The sequence below is a fragment of the Hibiscus syriacus genome, unplaced genomic scaffold, assembly GCF_006381635.1.
Source record: "Hibiscus syriacus cultivar Baekdansim isolate YM2019G1 unplaced genomic scaffold, ASM638163v2 tig00110989_pilon, whole genome shotgun sequence".
Taxonomy (NCBI): Eukaryota; Viridiplantae; Streptophyta; class Magnoliopsida; order Malvales; family Malvaceae; genus Hibiscus; species Hibiscus syriacus.
Genome location: NW_024062943.1, coordinates 759,888 through 782,596, shown reverse-complemented (window position 1 = coordinate 782,596; position 22,709 = coordinate 759,888). Strand labels below are relative to the sequence as shown.

Below are 22,709 nucleotides of genomic sequence, written 5' to 3'. Positions count from 1 at the left end.
AATTATACTGTAAGTCATTTTCCATAAAACACAAAGGAAATTCTGTTGACCAGAAAAATGTTTTACTTTGACCAACCAGTTTTCCTCCAACCAAACACTAGAAAACATTTTTCGGAAAACGAATTACGTGAAACAAACACTGGATTTCGGGGAAAACCAATTTTGTAATTGGTTTTCTCCCAAACAAATAGACCCTAAGATTTACTCATAAAAGTAATGCTTTTAAGAGTAAACTACACTAATGGTCACTAATATTTGGATTAGTGTTCATTTTTCAAGTTCGACTCGAACTCGAAATCATGAACTGAAACTCGGAAAAAGCTCAAAATGAAAAAAAATCTTAAATTTAACTCGATTGAAACCTCAAACTCAAACTCGAACATAAACCTTAAATACATGAAAAACCTTATACAATAATTTAAAAAACCAACACATAAATGTTAATATTATTAATAATTTATTTTAAAAATATTAATATATTATATTTTCGAGCTGTTCACCAGCTTTTCTGAGTCGAGTATCAAGTAGCTCGTTAAGAACTCGAGTTGAATTCGAACTCGAATCGAGTACATTCGAGTTTAGTATTTATCGAGCTTTGACCGAGTCGATCACGAATAACACACAATATTGAGTAACTCGCAATCTCGAGTCGAGTATTTATCGAGCTTTGAGCGAATTGATTTTAGTAGTTTTAGGTACTGTATGACTCAAGGATATCATAATTTAAATAAGATTTACTCAAAAAAAGTAATGCTTTTAAGAGTAAACTACGCTAATAGTCACTAATATTTGGATTAGTATTCAATTTTATCACTAATATTTGAAAAGTCATAAATCGGTCACTAACGTTATCGTTTGTTACAAAATGGTCACTCAACGTTAACAGTCATTAACAAATCGATACTACAGTAATGAAATGCTCACGTTACATGTTAAACCAACTAACTCAGCATGTTTGACCAACGTTTGACTCTTCTTATTCTTCTTTAAATCCAATGCTTTTAAATACTTGAAACTATGAAACAATGAAAGAATCCTCATGCCCTTCTTCTCCAGTTTCAATTCCATCTCTACTTTCTTAGCAAGGTAACGATGGATTCAAGGTCCAAGTTTATTGATCAACGATATCCAATCAATTTCTATTTCCATAAATCTTTGGCTTTCCCTCTCAAGTTCTTTGTTGTTGTTGTTACGACCCGTCTACACTTTTTCGCAATTGAGTGGAATGTGAAAACAAAGAGGACCTCAATTTTTAAGTAGAAATGTTTAGAGATGGAACAGTAGCATATGAATGCAATTAGCTCTTCAATGTTTCAATTTTCAGTATAAATTTTTCAATGCTTCCTTCTCAGTCATTTCAAAATGTTATTTTCTATTACCACCATTGCTGGACTGCTCAAATGGTATTATTTCATTCTTAGAATGCTCATGAGGATATTCAATTGCTGAATTTTCTTTCTCAAGTTTGTATCGTTATACCCGTAGAAGTTTATAGACCATCAAAATATAGCCTAAGTTATAATATCTTCTCATTGGAAAGGGGTCAAAAATATTATTGCCAGATAGTTTGACTGCTCAGTTTTTGCTGCTTGCTCCTTACATATACTTTCAAATGTTTTCTTGCTTTTGATGGCTTCTTACAAATCCCTTGTTACAACTTGAAATTAAAGCAACAAAACTAATAAGTACAGAACAAGGACCAGATCATAAAAGAGAACATGTTTTAACAAGTTAACATATTGAGTTCTCTTATCAATTGCTATAATCTATGTTTGTAAGCTATCCCGAACCCTACCAGATCACGTGTTCTTCATAGTTTCTAAGTATTTGGAGGAGGAGGAGAGTCAAACGGTCGGTCAAACATACTAAGTCAGTTGGTTTAACATGTCATGTTATCATTTCGTTACTGTAGTAACGATTTGTTAATGACTGTTAATATCGAGTGACCATTTTGTAACAAACGACAACGTTTGTGACCGATTTGTGACTTTTCAAACATTAGTGGTGAAAACGAACACTAACTCAAACATTAGTGATCGTTGGCATAGTTTACCCAATTTTTAATTTAGAAGACGGACGAAACAAACAAGGGTAAACTACGCCAATGGTCACTCATGTTTGGAGTAGTGTTCGTTTTCACCACTAATGTAATGCTTAAAAAAGTCATAAATTCGGTCACTAATGTTATTGTTTGTTACAAAATGATCACTCCACATTAACAACCGTTAATAGGCGTGACAAAAAGCACAACTAGACATTATCTGTTTACTTAGGTTGCCACGGTGGAGAGTCAAATGCCTCCAACAATCACCTTTTCCCCCCTTAAATAAAAACCCAATCCCTAACCTTAAAATTTCTTCTTCCTCCTCTCTTCTCTCTAGCAAACAATTCTCACAAAATCAAACGATATCCCACTCGCATCTTCTTTCACACGTAGCTTGCAATAATAGAGAGAAGTAAAAAGATGAGATGATAAGAAGAAGATGAGCAAGATAAGGCAATGAAAGAACGTTATTTTATATGAAATAGGGAGAGTGTATCCAAAGCATGTGAGATTTTGATTTCATGAAAGAAAGCAAAAACATAACCCCGCAAGGAAGGATGTTCATGGAAGAACATTATTTTATGTGGGCAAACCCAGAGAATAAAGACAGATTAATTCATATAAATGGGAAGATTTTGAAACCGTGTAAGAAACTAAACAAGGCAGCAAGTACAAAAAGCTTCATGAAAATAAAGAAAGATGAATCCCAAATCTGAATCACACAGTAGAACAAATCCCATGAAAGAAAGCAAGTGTTTTAAAACTCACGGACTAGATTTTCCTTCATGATAACCGTTGGACTAAGCAAGAAATGAACCCAAAAACTGATAAGCAAATGAGATGGTGAAATCATATGTAAATATATATATAGTAAGTGAATAGTTCTATGAAGGAACGTTGAAGAACACAAGTGAGAAAAAGAAGAATTCAAAACAAGACTAAGGCAAAAATATGGGGTTGGGTTGAAGAAGAAGAAGAGTCTGTCAAAATCATGGTTATCAAAATCAGACTAGACCGGTCGATTCAACCGGTTAAACCGTTAACCGATGGCCTGTCCGGTCCGGTTACCTCACAAAACCGGTCTGGCAATGAGCCGACTGAAAACCAGTAGAACCGACTGAAAACCGGGATAAACCGGCTGAAAACCAACAAAATCGATTTGAACCTCCGGTTCACTTTTTTTCTTTAAAAAAAATTAAACCAAACTACGTCGTTTGTTCAACGAGCCAAGTCAAATTCGAGTATTGTTGCGCTCGACTCGAACTCGAAAACTTTAAAAGTAAGCTCAACTCGACTCAAAAACTCACGAGCTAAAAATTATCAAGTTCAACTCGAACTCGAAATATAATATTAAAACTTAAACTCGAAAAGGCTCGAACTCAAAAAAAATTAGAAGTTCGATTAAAGCCTAAAATTTGAGCTCAATTGAAGCGAAAGAATAGTTCGTTCTGTGCTCACCAAAAGGCTCCATGATTTTGAATGTCAAATTACCTCTATTATTTATAGAAGTAAGTTGGGATGCTCTTCTATGTTTCTTAGCCATGTGAGATTGTTTTGTTCTCATATTTTTACTCTTTAAACTTTTAGGATGCTCTTCTATGTTTCTTAGATGTGGGATTGGTTTTTAAAAAAAAATTAAACCAAATGATCATTTGTTATGCTTTTTTAAGCCCCAATTTTATTTTTTTATTATAGTTATATAATTATATTTATTATTTAATATGTTTTACCTTAAATATTATGTTGTAGTTGATTTGAATCATTTTGTTTCACTTGATTTTAAGGTTTTTAATTTATATATGTTATGACTTGTGATATTTTTATACCTTTTAATATTGTAAACTTAAAAAAAGTGTTACATATATATTAATATTGCTTTGAATATTATGTAAAATTAAAAAAAATATTATTTTATAAATCCGGTTCAACCGCGGTTGAACCCGGTTGAACCAGTGAACCAGTAACTTCACCGATTCAATGTCCGGTCCAGTTTTAAAAACATTGGTAAAAATAGTCTTGTTGTGGTAATCAACAATCCAACTCAGCATATAAGTGTCCAACTGTATTTTTCATCACGCCTATTAATTGCTATTAACATTAAGTGATCATTTTGTAACAAAAGATAACATTAGTGATCGATTTGTAACTTTTTAAACATTATTGGTAAAAACAATACTATCCCAAACATGAGTGACCATTGTTGTAGTTTACCCAACAAACAACTACTCTTCACTAGTCAACCTGTTACTATAATGGAGTGTTCCTATTTTTATTTTATTTTATTTTATTGTTTTACACTTTTATCAAAGCTCGCTTTTCTAACCAACACTTCGTTGACGTAAACAATGTGTTATTGACTTATTAAATAAAGAGAAAATAACCTCAGTGACCAAAAATGCTTTATAATATACGATTTTAACCAACTTTTTTTGGATTTGCCAAAATGACCAACTAAATCGCAATGCGATCGATAATTCGCAACGCGATCTCCGGTATCGCAAATCAGTTTCCAGATTCGCAACTCGATTCTGACTATCGCATTGTGATTTTCCAAATTCGCAATGCGAATACGTAAATCGCAACGCGAATTTGGAAAATCGCAATGCGATTACGTAAATCGCAATGCGAATACGTAAATCGCAACGCGAATCTGACTATCGCAACGAGATTCTGATTATCGCAACGAGATTCTGACTATCGCAATACTGCATTTCAAATTCGTAACTCGATTTCTGAATTCGCAACAGGTTTTAGTTTCGCAACACAAATGTTTTGGGTATATAACTACGCAGCAGCAGCAACTCATAACCTAAATCCCTAAATCGCAACTCATTCCATCTCCATCTATCACTCTCTCCGGTGACATCCGTTCCTATATCCAACGACATCCTTCCCCATCCGGCAACAGGTTTTAGTTTCGCAGCTCGTTTGTTTAGTAAATTAATTTACAATAATGAAATCATCTAATGTTGATCATGTTTGGATAGATTTGTGTTTTGGAGGGTCATGGGAGAATGTTCATGGTGTTTTACAATATATGCCTTTACCCATGAATCTTCAACTAAAACTGTCATTAAAAAAATTAACTTATGAAACTCTAATGTTACGTGTTGCAAATAAATTGAATTTAGAGCCCCTAAGTGGATTTAGGCTATCTTATCAGAGAAATGGTAAAGTTTATTTGTTAACCGACAATGAAGATGTTGAACGATTCATTGCTTACATTAGTGTTTCAAGTGATGATGTTACATTGTATGTTGTTGAACCTAGAAGTAGTGAAGTTGAGTCAGTAGCGGGTAGTAATCAACTAAGTTTTTCAACCCCAGTTTATGATGCTCAAAATTTAATGGTTCCACCACAATTTCATCACCAAGCAAATATTGTTTCACCACATTTCCAATACCAAACACAATCTCAAAACCCACAACCTTTCCCTAATCCAAATCCCAATCAACTTTCAGCACCAAATTCCAGTTTTCGTATTGACCAGTTAGACGATGATGAGCCAACAGAAAAAATTGTGAGTACTAGTCAGTATTCGAAATTTGATCTTGGTCAATACCCAGACTTTGATCTTGGTCAATACTCGGATTTTGATGATTTTTCAGAAGAAGAAACAGACCCTGCGTGTAATGATTTTGATATTGGTCAATACCCGAATTTTAATGATGAAACAGCCGTTGCCGAGGAAGATATTGTTGATGATAATGAGGAGGAAGTTACGACTATAAATGAACATGTTGAACATCCATTCTGTAATTCATATAACACTGAAGAAGAAAAAGAAGAAGAAATCCCCAAAGAAAAGTCCCCGAAGAAAATACCACGGGAGTATAACTGGAATATGCCAGAATTACTTCAGATACCGGAAGAAGAGTTGGTAAAGATAGCAGTTGATTGTTACACAAAAATTATTCGTATCAAGAAAGATGATTGTTTTGATACAAAGGAAGACTTGAAGATAGCTTTGTATACGAAATGTGTGGAAGATGGCTATCAATTAAAAGTTAACAAATCAAGCAAAGATCGTTTCGAAACAAGGTGTATGATTGAAAAAAACTGTACGTGGCGTATGATTGCAAAGAGGATAAAAGATTGCGAAATGTTTCAAGTTAGGACTTTTATTGATAAACATACATGTTCAAGAACCCAAGTTTTTCCTCACCATAGACAGGCAAACAAAAAGGTGTTGGGTGGTTTTCTGGCTGAGTTAATGTTTTTGAATGGCAGGGTATATCGGAGACATGAAATTATGACTGACATGAATGCTCGGTTCAAGATTAGTATCTCATATTCTCAAGCTTGGAGAGCCAAATTTTATGTCTTGGAATTGTTGAGGGGGTCGCCAGAAGCATCGTTTTCCCAACTGCCGACTTATTGTCACAATTTAAAGCTGAAAAATCATGGGTCGGTAACTCATATCAAAACAGATAGAGATGGACGCTTTGAGTTGCTGTTTATCGCCATTGGTGCTGCAGTTAGTAAATCAATATAATTTTGTTGACTCATTTTTGTTAGCTACATGCATTTCACATTTAAATGATTATATTTCTTGTGTATATGATTTTGTAGATTCGTTCGTTTATTAATTGCATGCACCCAGTTATTATAGTTGACGGAGCACATTTAAAAGGTCGATACCTTGGAGTAAACTTATTAGCAGTAGCCATGGATGCTAACAATGGGATACTGCCAATAGCTTACGGGGTTAGCAAATATGAAATCTCTGATTCATGGACATGGTTTATGGGGCATCTTAGGGATTGCATAGGTCCTATTAGGAATCTAACAATCATATCCGATAGGGTAAACTCAATTGACAACGCTGTTAGAAGGTGTTTCCCAGATGCTTTTCATGGACTGTGTGGTGTTCATTTGTATAGAAATCTAAAATCAAGGTCTGCTGGTATAAAAAATCACAAATGGACATACTGGAAGGCTGTAAAAACTTATCGGGAAGTGGATTTTAATAAGCATATAAACTGTTTAAGACGTGTTTTGCCTCAGTGTGCTCAAACACTAGAAGATGTCGGGTTTGAAAGATGGTCAAGAGTACATCAACTTGGAGCAAGATATGGTTTCATGACGTCTAATAGTGCAGAATCAATCAACGCTCTAAGTCGTCATTCCCAGAAATTACCCATTACTACGTTAATGGAGTTTTTTCGAGCCTCTATTCAACAATGGTACTACAAGAAAAGAAACCATGCATGTATTATTTCTTTAAATTCGTAACTTATCATATATTTTACTAAGTATTATTTATTTAAAATATACAGGAACATTGGAACATCGTGTTACATCATGGACTGAAAAAAAGATAACGAAACGTGTTGTGAAGTCAACGTCATGGAGAGTTGAACCATGTTCAAACACTTTGTTTGAAGTACTGGATAATAACTTAAATGGGCTTATCGATCTAAATGCAAAGACGTGTAGTTGTATGAAATGAAAAACATCTGGTTATCCGTGTGGCCATGTTATAAAAGTTGCTCTTCATCTAAACCAAGATGATTCAAGCGCATACGTTATGGATTGCTACACTACAGAAGTATATCGACAGACTTATGTCGAGATTGTCTAACCTATTCCACATCCTTCTGAGTGGGACATACCAGATGACTTACAAACAGTTTTGCCACCAGCCATGGACAGAAGGCTACATGGCCGACCAAAAAGTCACGATCGTATACCGTCTAAGGGTGAAGAGAAGAAGAGATCGACATGTAGTCGGTGCAAGGAAAGTGGTCATACAAGGTTGACATGTGGATCACCAGTGCCATCACAATCATCTTTTCCTCTACCAAAAAATATGGATCCTCATCAAAATCCCAATCACAATCGGCTTCACCTTTTGAGACTGTTAACTTAGGTGATTTTTAAATGCAAACGTTGTATTATGTGTATATTATGTGTAAACTTTTAACATTTTCAGTTAGGCATGTATTAGTAACTTGAGTTTGAACATTGCTATGATATGTTCAGTTGTTATCACTTATTAGACATTCATTTGACTATCGCAACGCGAAAATCGCAACGCGAATATGACTATCGCAACACGGAAATGACTATCGCAACGCGGAATTGACTATCGCAACGCGGAAATGACTATCGCAACGAGAGAATCGCAATGCGAAATGAAAATCGCAACGAGAGAATTGCAATGCGAAAAATGAAAATCGTAACGCGAAACTAAATTCGCGTTGCGATTTTCATTTTCACATTACGATTCACTCGTTGCGATTCACTTGTTGCGATTTTCATTTCGCATTGCGATTCTCTCGTTGCGATAGTCATTTCCGCATTGCGATAGTCTGTTTTGCATTCAACATAATACAGATTGAAATCAACAAATCAACTATTACATTTCAATCAATTAAACAAGCACAAATAATAATTATGTACACATCAATTAAACAAATCAACATTTACAAATCATCTTTTACAAATCAATTAAACAATCAAAAAAATAATAATAAGAATTATTTCCTCATCAATTATTGAATAAACTTTTGCACCCATACATCCATTTCACGTAGCTCACTTCAGGATTAACCTACAGAAACCAAACATTGAATCAACAACACTTTCTACACATCTAAAACCTACAAACAACAAATTATTGAATTCTAGCTACTTAACCAAACATTTTCAAACCAAAAAGAGTATATATGTTTAACAACACTTGTATTTGACTTACAAATTGTTTATAGACACTTTCATAACGTGGATGCAGGTAGGCAATGTCTCGCATATATCTCTCTAGCCATAAAATGCCGAAACCACAAGCCTACTGCACCTCTATCTCTATCGGTGGGAGGTAGAAACTGTGTACTTCCTGTCGTCAAACGCTCCAAGCACATGCATACGAGAGGACCACAATCCCCTCTGGCTTCCTTCGTTTGTTGTGGCGCGGTCTCGTCTCTGATAACTGTAACATTGAACTTCTTTGGCTTCTTGTTTCCAGAATTAGTCCAATAATTAATTGCATCCAAGAATTTAGCCAAATGAGAGCTTCATCCCTTAATAATATCTCTCAAATCAGACAATGATATGTAATTTATCATGCTGTCATATACTATTGTTTTTACGGATGGGAGCTGAAGCTCGACGAGAAGCCAATGAGTATGTTCCAAAACAGGGATAAACACCTACATCGAAATGTAATAATTCAAATTGCGCACTTATTTATGAACACCTTTAAAATATTTAAACAAATATACTAACCTTATCGACCTCCCACCATGCAGGATAAAGTTTAGCTTGTCCATTAGCCAACACATATGATTCCTGTCGTTGATTCTTCAAGTGAACTACGTGAAAAGACGTCGGCATAATTGTATATCGCATTTTTTTTTATATTTTTCTTTAATTTCCTTATAATTAGAAGACGTGTCACCCATGCATCAATATGCTGTTTTACAAAAAAAGACATATATTAGTGAATTACATAAATTTTAAAAAAAATTAATCAAACTGAAATATAAGAAGAAATATAAGACTTACCCCCCCATCGAAATAGCCGTTATCTTCAACCCCTAATAATACACCCTACCAAGACCGTTCAATCAACAAATGCATATCATCATTGAGTTTGTATATGTCAGCGTAACACCCTTGGCTTCGCTCATGTAGATAAAAATCAACTGCAGTCTTAGCCCAAAGGGTATTATCCAGAATTGTTTCCGGTAGTTGTTTCCTCTCCACTTCATCTGCCGGAATGGTACTGGCCAGTAACTTATATGAAATCCAACAGTCATCCATCATGTCTGGCACGTGAGGGGGCTTCTCAATAATTCGATATATTACGCCGTGTGAATCGGGCTCTAGAATATTGGGAGGAACCTCTTCAATGATGATAGTGACCTCTTGAACGGTGGGAGGGGACTCTTGAGGGATGATAGGGGCCTCTTGAATGATAGGGGAGGCCTCTTGAACGATGACAGGTGAGTCGGGCTTTTTCTTACGGATTCTTCGCACTATTGGGGTGAACGAAGACGTAATGGCACTTGCACGCCGTCTGATGCGTGAACTCCGTCTTGCAAGAAAAACCCGCGTAGAGCATCCACCTTAGCGGGCCGCTAAAAATAAATTAATACATAAATCAGTAAATAAACAGACATGATATTAAACAGTGAAAACAAAGACAAATATATTTCAAACTTGCACGGTATTCACCCAAGTCATTATTATATCATTGTTCATAAAATGCATCAGATAACATTCCAGAAGTAAGCTCTTATATAAACATTTAAAAGGACAACATATAGGTTTAGTGCAGGTTCAATGACAACATAAAGAGTAGTAGTTTATTCTTGAAACTTAAATTTTCAACACTGTGAAGTTAGTATTTGTCTTTTGGTTGAAGTAATGCAATTCATTCAAGTTTCAATTTGCAGAAGAAGAATAGAATCTGAAACTTAAAATCGCAACGCGAAAATGACTATCGCAACGCGAAAATGACTATCGCAATGCGAATTTGACTATCGCAACGAGAGAATCACAATGCGATTTTCATTTTGCATTGCGATTCTTTCGTTGCGATAGTCAAATTCGCATTGCGATAGTCATTTTCGCATTGCGATAGTCATTTTCGCGTTGCGATAGTCATTTTCGCGTTGCGATAGTCATTTTCGCGTTGATATTTTGTTGTTGCGATTTTCATTTCGCAATGCGATTCTCTCATTGCGATAGTCATTTTCGCATTGCGATAGTAAACTATTCTTCTTCTGCAAATTGAAACTTGAATGGATTGCATTACTTCAACCAAAAGACAACCAAAAACAAATACTAACTTCACAGGGTTAAAGAATAAACAATTAAACAGTATTGGCAGCAACCAAATGAATTTACTAAGCAATCTAAGTGAAATTACGAGTAAATTTATCATCAAGTTAAATATGAAAAATATTAAACTTACCTCGTTGCGTAGAGTATGAACCTCGTTCTGCAACAATGCTACAATCTCACGTAGAGCTACTACCTCACCACGTAAAGTAGACACCTCAACACGCCATGCACCATTGTCATCGCGTAAAGTACCGACCTCCTCACGCAAGGCATTGACCTCATTACGTAACTCCCCTAAATCATCCCGTGGAGGTGGAGGTGGAGAACAGGGAGATAAACGTCGTGGAATCTTTGTCGGTCGCCTATCATGAGGTGATGGTGGAGAAGAGGCTTGATGATGAGACAGAATAGGTAATGACTCTCGTTGTGGAGGTGTATATTCGGGTCGATCAAGTGATGGCTCTGGGTGAGGTGATAGCTCTCAAAGTGGTGGCTGCTCATCATCCGTGCCATAAAAAAAAAGCTTACTAGCTTGCCACCAATCAGTGGCAAGCTCAGCTTCCGTGGGTGTCAGCCTCTATAATGGAGTGTTGGCCTCCTAACAATATAAAAGCTCAAACAAAGTTAAACGTGTACTAGTAATAACTTGTTTATAAACATATGATAGTATTTGTGTTAACTTACATTATTTATTGTAGTATACGGTAGTAAATCTTCTCATTGCTGCAAGGACCGTTTCCTCTTCCAGGAAATAGCCCTAGGAATATCATTAGAAGTTTTTAATGCATATGTCTGCATGGCGGGAAATGCCTCAAATATCCAAATCTACAAACAATATAATAACAAACATTAGTAATTGTTAAAGAATTAATTATAATTTTGGAAACATTATATAAAATTTATTACCTTAAAGGCCCAAATAAAGCCTGACAAAGTGTATTTGGAACCATCACCACGCAAATTTTTCCGATCATCAAAGGCAGACGACAACTTATTCCATGTAGCTTTCCATAGATATGAACCCCATGGAAACATGTTCCATGCATTTAGATCCTCTACCAATTTAATTAGATCATTAGGAATAGGTTGTCGGGCCTCTCTGCCTAAAAAGTCGGCTTGCAAAAGTATTAGAAGGCATACTCGGACAACATCGACGTCATCCATCCGAGTAAAACCATCTTTTTTATTCAATAATCTCGTCAAGTCTTCCACGTGTAAATTCGACAGCTCAGGAAAAACCCAGGAAAACCATGATAGGCGGGTAATATGTCTAGTGTACCGATCTACATCATCGTGTCCGAAGCGTAGATCGGTGATTAAGCAAAACTCCTCCAGCCCAAAACACGTATACGCCGGTGGAAAATCAAACCATATCTCTTCATCACGACGTTGTATAGTCTCTGGTAGATCGCTAGTCATGGTTTGAAGAAACAGATGGGTCAACATAGCATCTCCACACGGATGTTGTACTTTCAGCCATGACCCGTAGCAAGTATCCTCAAATATTTTTCTTTATGCATGTGAAAGCTTCGACGCAATTGTTTTGGCCAGGCTTACTTTATTTCTTAAGGTCAATTGAGCCGAATAAAAGTTCTGCAAAAACAATAAACATACCAAGTTAGATATACCAAAAACTACACTGTGAAGATATAACAAGAACAATAAACATAAAGAGTAGTAGTTTATTCTTCAAACTTAAATTTGCAACACTGTGAATTTAGTATTTGTCTTTGCTTTTTGGTTGAAGTAATGCAATTCATTCAAGTTTCAATTTGCAGAAGAAGAATAGTTTCTGAAACTTAAAATCGCAACACGAAAATGACTATCGCAACGCGAAATGAAAATCGCAACGACAGAATCGCATTGCGATAATCATTCTCGGTTTCAAATACTAAAATTGAAAGAAACTTGAATGGATTGCATTACTTCAACCAAAAGACAAAACAAAGACAAATACTAACTTCACAAGGTTAAAGACTAAATAGTTTAGCAGTATTGACAGCAATCGAATGAATATAATAAGCAATCTAAGTGAAATGGTTAATCTATTATTGAAAACACCAGTAAACTTATCATCAATTTCAATATGAAAAACCTAATAATAATGCAAAAATTTCAAAATAAAAATAATTAAAAAAACTAACCCTCGGTGGTTGATTTGGTTCATTTTTGACCGTGAATGATTTCGTCGGAGATGGAGACTGATATCCTCGGAGATGGGGACTGATTTCGTAGGAGATGGGGACGGATGTCGCCTTAGAGAGTGAGAGATGGAGATGAGACTGAGTTGTGATTTAGGGTTTTAGGTTATGAGTTGCGATTACGGGATATACTGTGGACGGTTCAATGTTCCGATATATTAATATATTCGTGTTTGGAATTTAAAAAAAATACGCGTTGGATACGAATGGCGCTATGTAAATCGCATTGCGATAGTCAGATTCGAGTTGCGATTTACGTATTCGCATTACGATTTACGTATTCGCATTGCGATTTACGTATTCGCATTGCGATTTACGTATTCGCATTGCGATTTACGTATTCGCATTGCGATTTACGTAATCGCATTGCGATTTACGTATTCGCATTGCGAATTAGGAAAATCGCAACGCGAATTTGGAAAATCGCAATGCGATAGTCAGAATCGCGTTGCGAATTATCGATCGCATTACGATTCAGTTGGTCATTTTGGCAAATCCAAAAAAAGTTGGTTAAAATCGTATATTATAAGGCATTTTTGGTCACCGATGTTATTTCTCTTAAATAAATCCAAACAATGAAGTGTTTTATGACATTGCTTGATTAAAAAAAATCACCATTTATTAGATGATCGAGAATTACTATCTCTATCTTATTAAATATATATTTTTTATTGATTTTTCAAAAGTAAAATATTTTAAATTTTGATCATATTATATCAAATATTTTAAAAATTAAATTTTAAAAATTATTTATTTAAAACTACTTGAGTAAAAGTTTCTAAAATATAACTTTTTATAATTTTTCAATAATAATTTTTTTAATTAAGTTAAGGTGATTACAAAGTATTATTTGTTGTAAATATTCTTAATCATTTGATAATGAACGCTCATTCTCAATCACCTTATTGCATTTGCTAGTTCTCGAACCCATGACCTCTAGAAAAGCAAAAATTCCTTTAATCACAAAGGTAAGTTTATTCATCCTACCAATAATAAATTTTAAATAATAATAAGTTAAATTTAAAAAAATTGACAAAAGAAATCAATAAAAAAACAACTTATGTGGGGTGGAAGGAGTATTGTCAAAACTAATTATTTATAAATAATATTAAAGGGAAACTATGATAAATTATAATGATAGAAACTAATTATTTATAATAATATAAAGGGAAACTATGATAAATTGTAATAATATAAAATGAAACCTAAAGTTTGAGTATAATCCAAATGTTAGCCGAACAACTTTGGCTACATCTCTTAGTTACCTGTCCTTTATGATAATGTAACGCCAACATCCTCCCAACGCAACCAATTTATATGAAATTTTAAAGATTTTAAATTTTGTATAATTATCTACTCTATTTAAATATATAATAAAATATTGAATGCAAAGATTATTAAATTTAAATCACATTATATGGTTTCAATAATTAAAAGAAATATTATTTTATTTAAAGATCTTAAGTCAAATAATTACGTATATAAAATATACATATTATTAAATAATTAATTATTTTAAATAAATATTATCTTCTAATTACTTTAAATTATTTAAATATTATGTATATAACCCATTAGATTCAAAAGTCAAACTTCTAGAACAACCTGAATCATTCTCCCTACGTATTATTAATAAAAATAGGAACTTTTGAGTAGAAATTAAAATATTACAAAGCTGTTGATGGATTAGCACGAAATAAATAAAAGCGGGGCCGCCTATTGCCAAACAGCCTCCAATCTCACGCCAAAAAGATCCCTTGGCCTCAATTAAAAAGTTAACAGACAAGCGTCAATCGACAGCTGAGCCACAGCCCATCCTTTTGATTACATCTCTCTCTCCGTGAGTTGTTCGTTGAAAGGAAAATAAACCAAGTCTGAAGCAACACGTAATTGTTAATAAAGTGGTAGAGATCGATCTCAGTGGTTGAGAAAATGGCGACTCTTCAAACATGGAGAAAAGCTTATGGCGCTCTTAAAGATTCCACCAAAGTCGGTATCGCTCATGTTAACAGCGATTACGCGGTATTTTCTATCTCTCTGTTTCTCTATATTTAGTCTGTATTTTAGAAAAGATGGGTTTGATTTGGTTATTTCTGGAATGTTTATTATTAGGATTTAGATGTGGCCGTTGTCAAAGCTACTAACCATGTCGAGTGTCCTCCAAAAGAAAGGCATCTTAGAAGTCAGTTTCCTTTGTCTTTCTTTATTTTTGTATTCTGAATTTTACTGATCAATTTTATTTCATCGGGTTTTCGGTTTCTGGGCTGGGCTGGGTATGAGATAAGATGAATGGAGTTGATGTAATTTGTTTTCGTTGTAGAAATCTTCGTTGCCGCATCAGCGGTTCGGCCTCGAGCAGATGTTGCTTATTGTATTCATGTGCTTGGCCGCAGATTGGCCAAGACTCATAACTGGACGGTATTATTCTCTTGACTTTTTTTATTTTTGAAATTGTACTACTTTGATTTCAAATTACTGCTTAATTGGATGGTGATGCTTTTGCTTTAAGATGAATTGGAGATTTTTAGTTTAAAATATTTGATAAGCATTCAACACGGTTGTATTTAGACTTAATTTAGATTCTTATCACTTTGTGGCTTGTGCATACGCTAAATTTTCAACCATCAATTATATTAATGTCAGTATGAAATTAATGACACTGCCATGCATCATTTTGAATGTTTTGCTGTTGTATTTGTTGAAGTGTGGAATCCTCAAAATATATTACTAAGTAGTGGACAATGGACCATGTTTCTTCTAGTTGAGCGTTGTTAATCTACAACTGTATGCATTGTTGTTTTCTTCTCTGGAATAGTTTCTTTATTCTACTATGGTTTCTAGGCACGATGAAATTCTGTGGACTACAACTCAAAACTGCGACAATGGGAGGAAATTGATGTTGTTACATCTTTCTGTGCTTCATAACTAACCCATTATGAATAGAGAAAATAAGTTGAATTAATGGTTTACAATTTGCCAATGTCAAGCTCCTGTTCTGATATGGATTAATGAACTTATGTCATTGTTCTTTTTTCTTATTCAATAGGTTGCATTGAAAACACTCATAGTTATCCATAGAGCATTGAGGGAGGGCGATCCTACTTTCAGAGAAGAACTTTTAAACTTCACACAGAGAGCACGTATTCTCCAACTTTCTAATTTCAAGGATGATTCTAGCCCTATTGGTGAGATTTTCGTCCCTCTCTCTCTCTCTCTCTCTCTCTCTCTCTCTCTATATATATATATATATATATATATATATATATATATATATGTTTGTGTGCTTCTCCGTGTGTATTCTGGTCACAAGTAATAATTTCCGGTTGATTTACTTACTTTCTCCTCCTCTTTTTGTATATATGCGCTTCAGCATGGGATTGCTCTGCCTGGGTACGCACATATGCGTTGTATTTGGAAGAAAGGCTTGAATTCTTTAGGATTCTGAAGTATGACATTGAAGCTGAGCGTCTCCTGAGACCTGCTGAGGGGCAGGATAAGGTATCATTGCTTTTGGAATATTTTTCCATTGATTTACAAGATTTTTTTAACCTTTGTGGGTTCATGGCCTTGCTGCAACTTATTTTCTTTTCAATGAGCAGGGTTACAGCAGAACCAGGGAGTTGGACAGCGAAGAATTGTTGACACAATTGCCTGCTCTGCAACAATTGCTTTACCGTCTTATTGGTTGCCGGGTATTTTATTTTTTTTGTTTCCTCAACATGTTGAGATGCTGTTATTTATTCGTATTTTTCACCATATTTAGAAAGTTAATAGACTTCTCTGCCCTCTTGCAGCCAGAAGGTGCTGCTATAGGCAACTATGTTATACAATATGCATTGGCTTTGGTATGTTCACTCTCTTTTTTTCTTGGTTATGTATTTGTGCCATCTTATCTGTACCTAAAATCTTATTTCAAAATTTTCACTGGTATTGTTTGGATATTTTCATCAGGTTAAATTATTGATTTGAGTGTCAATAAGACTTGAACCAAAAGCTATGCATGCATCCCGTTCTTTTCAAATTTTTCAACTGAAGTGATGATTTTGTTATTAATGGGGATGTCAGGCACCATAAGTATAATCCTTACGTAGTCTAACATTCTTGTTTAGAGTTTTCTACTAGCATTCCTGAGTTTTCCTTTTGTTAAATTCAAAGGTATTTTGTCCCCTGTTGAAAGTTAAAATGTTTCATTAAAGTTCCTTTTCTTTTTTTCCCCCCTTCATGAGCAGTGTATTACTTTGTACAAAGTTCATAGAATTATTCCCTCCCGACAGTTATAGAGTTAATTTGAAACCCCATTTTTTGAAACCCCATTTTGTATCTGCATCTCCTTTCTCTGCACTATCAAGCATATAAATGAGTTTTTCTTTTTGTTAAGAAATTGTGGAAATTTTTTGTTTTACTTCGTTGTAAGAGTCTCTTTATCTCACCTTAGGAAATACGTACAATTTTGAGAATCTGACCATGGAAGCACTTCATGTTGAAACTATTTTGACCTCGCAATATTGCAATTTTTAGGTACTGAAGGAGAGTTTCAAAATATATTGTGCTATTAATGATGGAATTATTAATCTTGTTGACAAGGTAAAATAGTTTTTTTATTGTTTATAGAAGAATTTCCTATTTTGAGACAGATGCTTTTCTCTTTTCATTTTCAAAATGGCTGCTCAAGTTGTGAGTTTGCAGTTCTTTGATATGCCAAGACATGAGGCTGTCAAAGCTCTTGATGTATACAAGCGAGCTGGTCAGCAGGTGAAGATGCGATTTCTTTTTAATGACATCGAATGTTTATCTGATTTGTTGCTTTTTTATGATTATTGGATTATATCACTTGGTTGGTAATGGTGGCTGGTTTGATATCTCGGTGTAGTGGCTTATTGAAATACATTTAATGTTTATGATGCAGGCTAATAGCCTTTCTGATTTCTATGAAGTTTGCAAAAGATTGGAACTTGCTAGAAACTTCCAGTTTCCTGTTCTCGGGGAGGTATGGATTCTATGGAGGTGATATGTTGTTTGAATTGGCTTCTTCATAAATCATTTGTTTGATACTTTATATATTAATTCATCACTAAACTTGTTCCAGCCACCTCAATCTTTTCTCACTACCATGGAAGAGTATATTAGAGAGGCACCACGTGTGGTTTCTGTTCCTACAGAACCGTTGGTTAGTACTCTTCTTACTATATTACACACTATAAATCTATATGGTTGTATGAAGACGGAATGAATTGTGAATTATGGTTATATTTTCCCCATATTTTTTAGCTATTTGAGAAGCTACAAAATCTTGAATGCATAACTTTGCAACAGATTCCAAGACTAGAAACACATACAATTTTATTTTGAAAACTACCACAACTTTGGGAAATATTACATTGAGTTCATTATTAATGATGGAATGAAATATTTTTCATCAGTTCTTTGTGTTTAACTTGCAATTCCTGAATCACCTTGGAATCAGTTTTTTCTTTTAAAAGAACTGATAAATGCTATAGAACTAATGTTGGTGTTGGTTACAGCTATTAACCTACAGACCTGAGGAAGGCCCTTCTGAAGATATTAAATTATCAAATGATGAACCTGAGCCATTTGCTCCTGCTGCTGCTGATGCAGTTCCCATTGCTGAGATTGCTGCTCCTCCTCCTCTCCTACCCCAGACCAACATGGACACTGGAGATTTATTGGTAATGTTTCCTAGGGAGCTTCATAATGTTATCCTATTTGTCTACTTCAATTTTTTATATTGCATTTGGTGTTTTCAGGGATTAAATTATTCAGCGCCTGATGCCTCAGCAATTGAGGAAAGTAATGCTTTAGCTCTAGCCATAGTACCAAATGAATCTGGTAAATACATGTTTCATTATTCTCCCTTGTTTGATGGTGGTTTCTCATTTGCTGTTTCCATGATTAGCTAAAGTGCAAATGTTTTATTTTGCAGGTACTGCTTCGACAGTTACGTTTAATGCTGGTCAGCCGGTACAATTTGATCCAACTGGATGGGAACTTGCTCTTGTCAACATACCAAGTACCGATATTTCTGCACCTACGGATAGGCAATTGGTATGCTCTTTCTGTGCTTTCACATTTTAGTCCATTCTTATGTATTAAGGTTCTTAGTCTACATGTCTGTAAATACATTGAGGGCACTCTGAAACCCTAGCAAGCTAATCTGATAAATTTTGTGGCCGATAATTATCAGGGTGGCGGATTAGACTCGCTCACTCTCAACAGTTTATATGATGAAGCAGCATATAGAGCTCAGCAGCCTGCATATGGACCTCATGCTCCAAATCCATTTGAGATACAAGACGCATTTGTCATGTCAAATAACATTGCTCCCCCTCCAGCAGTGCAAATGGCAGCAATGGCTCAGCAACAGAACAATCCTTTCGGTGCTTACCAGCCTACTTATCAGCAGCTGCAACATCCGTCAAATCCATTTGATGATACAGGGTTTGGGGCATTCCCGGTGAACCAAATGGCTGCCGTTGGTCAGTCACATGCCAATAATCCATTTGGAAGCACTGGCCTAATGTAATGTTGAATTGGAGTAGTTCAGTATGCATATTTTGGTCAGTGCGATCGACATCTTTTTGTGATGATGAAAAGAGTATAGGTTGTGTTTTACCCACGGAATGAATGGATCTTATTAACTTTTGTATAGGTTTGTAAAGTCAGTGAGTAGATTATACAGTTTGATAGTTCCACAATTGGTTTTGAACATTTCCCAACTATGCTGTCTTTTACATTTCAATCAATTTAGAGTAAAATTGATTCCTTTATGAATTATTTCCGAATTCAAGTTTAAATAAGTACGTCTTCAGAGTGCATACATCAATAGACTAAGGGTATATATTGGTTTTTTTGGTATAAAGGATTGAAAGATTTTTGAAAAGACTAAAGGAAACTGAAAGCAGAAAAGCAAAAGAGAGGAGGGAGGCCCCCACCCAAGCTCTTCCAAGGGCGCTCGAATCACCATCATTACCCTCACTCTCTTGTTTATTTATAAAACAAGTTTAAATCTGAAAAAATAAGAGGTAAGTGGGTTTTATAATGTAAATAAATACCTCTAATGTTTGACAATATATATAATTTTATCCATGTTTTTCTTTTTTAAACATTTGACCTCCCCATGTTTCATTTTGGGTTAAAAAGCACCTTCGTTGGATGAAAATCATTAGTCAACTGACGGTCAATACCTGAAGCTGGCTTAGCAAGAACATGTGGAGGGAGATGCTGACGTGGCAGATACACGTAGACTAAATTCTGATGTGACATATACACGTGATGCGTCAGTAATTTTTTTAAGAAAATTAATTAATAATAAATAATTATTTTTACTAAATTAATTAACAACAAATCAGATGTTATTGCAACCCATGAGATTTGAACATGAGTAGGTCAAATCACTTGGTTATTAATGTTAGTCTAATAACATTATTTAAGGTATATTGTAGACAATAAAACCACCACTAACACAAGTATTTTTTTTTAATTATAGTTAAATATAAATTGTTAGAATTATTTAAGTCAATTTAAATTCATATTTAAATTATAGTGATTTTTGCAAGTGTGATAAGGATCTGGGTTCTTTCAAAACATGGCATTAGAAGCAGTAGTTTACCCCCCCCCCCCCATATCGATTTACCTATAGTTTCAAGGACCACTTTCTCGGATGAGAAGCTTGGGGTTATGATTTTGGCTTCCAAGAAGAAGATGAAGCTCTTACTATGATTCTTGAAAGCAATTTAGAACAACAAGAGAATCATCATCATTATCTGCATGCAAATTGGGACTCCTCTTCTACTTCAGTCATGCAACAACATGCAAATGAACTATGTGATCTTTACTCTTCTTCATCCGAAGCTTGTATTGCCGATCAGTCTCTCCACGCCCCTGCAGCTGCTAGTTTCCAAGCTCTAACGGAACCTCAACAAGCTTACAGTGCAACAACAACGGCGACCAACGGTACTAGACGAAAACGTCGTCACACCAGGAGCAACAAGAACAAAGAAGAGCCGGAGAACAAGAGAATGACTCATATCGCTGTTGAACGCAATCGCCGGAAACTAATGAATGACTACCTGGCTGCGATTAGAGCTATGATGCCACCTTCTTATGTTCAAACGGTCAGTTTTTATCTTTCTCACACACTTTTTGTTTGATAATTTCAATTAATAAAAGAATATTAACCTTTAAAACAAGTTTGTACAACCCTAATCAAACACCCACTTATTAACGTAATATAATCGTTTTTGTTTATGAACCGTAAAAGGCATTGGGTGAAGAACTTGAGAAATTACTAACTTTCATGAATCATGGAAACCATTTAGATTTGTAGACTAGGTAAGCTACATATCTTTCTTTATCATACAACAAACTAATATATGCATTAGCCATTTCCAGGGTGATCAAGCTTCGATAATTGGCGGGGCGATTAATTTCGTGAAGGAATTAGAGCAGCTCTTGCAGACCATGGAGGCTCATAAGACTGCTCAACAACCATAACACAACGGACACATTTCTTCCTTCGCCGAGTTTTTCACCTTTCTACAATTTTTCACTCGTGCAACGTCTCAGTGCAACAATTCACCGTCGTCCATGGCGGCTGATCAGCCCACAGCCGTCGCTTCTGCAGAAAGCGTTTAATGCAAAGAAGCCTACAACCAAAGAATAGGAGAAGTTCCAAAGCTAGGACTCAGACTCAAAAGATTAAATCGTTTTATTTTTTAAAAGTTTATAAATTTAAAATTAATTAAAACTGATTCAAATAATTTTAACAATTTAAATCTAACTATAATTTAAAAAAAGTACTTGTGTTAGTGGTAGTTTTATTAGCTATAATATACATTAAATAATGTTATTAGCCTAACATTAACAACAAAGTGATTTGGTTTGGTGGTTAGGCATTATGCCTTTTATCTTTTAAACTCAGGTTCAAATCCCATGGGTTGCAAAATTTTGTGAAGGCAAGTTGCTATTAATTTAGTAAAAATAATTATTTATTATTAATTAATTTTTTAAAAAAAATTGTTGATGTGACATCACACATGTACATATCACGTCAGTATTTAGTCTACGTGGATCTGTCACGTCATCATCTACTATGATATGGACATGCCACGTCAGCATCTCCTTCCACATGTTCTTGTTGAGTCAGTTTCAGGCGTTGATCGTCAGTTGACTAACGATTTTCATCCAACGAAGGTGCTTTTTGACCCAAAATAAAACGTGAGGAGGTCAAATGATCTAAAAAAATATGGGCAAAATTACATATATTGTCAAACGTTAGGAGTATTTGTTTGCATTATACCTAGATTTTATTCTACCAAATTTGTACTTGCCATACTCATTGGTGGCCTATGAATAGCTGTTTTTCGTTAATTAAGTGCTTTTCTAATACTCTTAATTATAGCATCCGATGTATTGCAATACTACTATATTTCCAATCCCAACTTCTTTTTCTTTTAACAAATAATATTATCTTACAAACCTCCTAAAAGTGGTGATGAACCCTCAAAGATGCCTTTCAATATTAAGAGCAACAAATCTAATTAATCTTCTATTATATCCTCAATCTTATGATTGACATTTTTTTATAAATATTCGGTGTATAGATGATGCATAATTATCGTATATTAGATGTAATAAATATGAATTTAATTTTAAAA

General features: G+C 34.8%; 1 protein-coding gene and 1 pseudogene across 2 annotated transcripts; both read left to right on the top strand.

Moving 5' to 3' along the window:
* The first annotated feature begins 14,852 nt into the window (after positions 1-14,852).
* Positions 14,853-19,761, top strand: LOC120149195 (putative clathrin assembly protein At2g01600). 2 transcript variants are annotated; one of them, XM_039162076.1, is made up of 15 exons: positions 14,853-15,057; positions 15,148-15,217; positions 15,356-15,453; positions 16,082-16,220; positions 16,406-16,533; positions 16,635-16,727; positions 16,830-16,880; positions 17,554-17,619; positions 17,722-17,787; positions 17,942-18,022; positions 18,122-18,202; positions 18,558-18,722; positions 18,801-18,882; positions 18,977-19,098; positions 19,238-19,761. In XM_039162076.1, exons 1-15 carry the CDS (start codon positions 14,968-14,970, stop codon positions 19,574-19,576), a joined length of 1,671 nt encoding a protein of 556 aa, XP_039018007.1. In that variant the 5' UTR covers positions 14,853-14,967; the 3' UTR covers positions 19,577-19,761. The 2 variants fall into 2 exon arrangements, with proteins under 2 accessions (XP_039018007.1, XP_039018008.1); XM_039162077.1 differs by having other exon boundaries at positions 14,854-15,057; positions 18,801-18,883; positions 18,999-19,098.
* Positions 19,762-20,638: 877 nt separating this feature from the next.
* On the top strand, positions 20,639-21,687 carry LOC120149165 (annotated as a pseudogene).
* Positions 21,688-22,709: the final 1,022 nt, after the last annotated feature.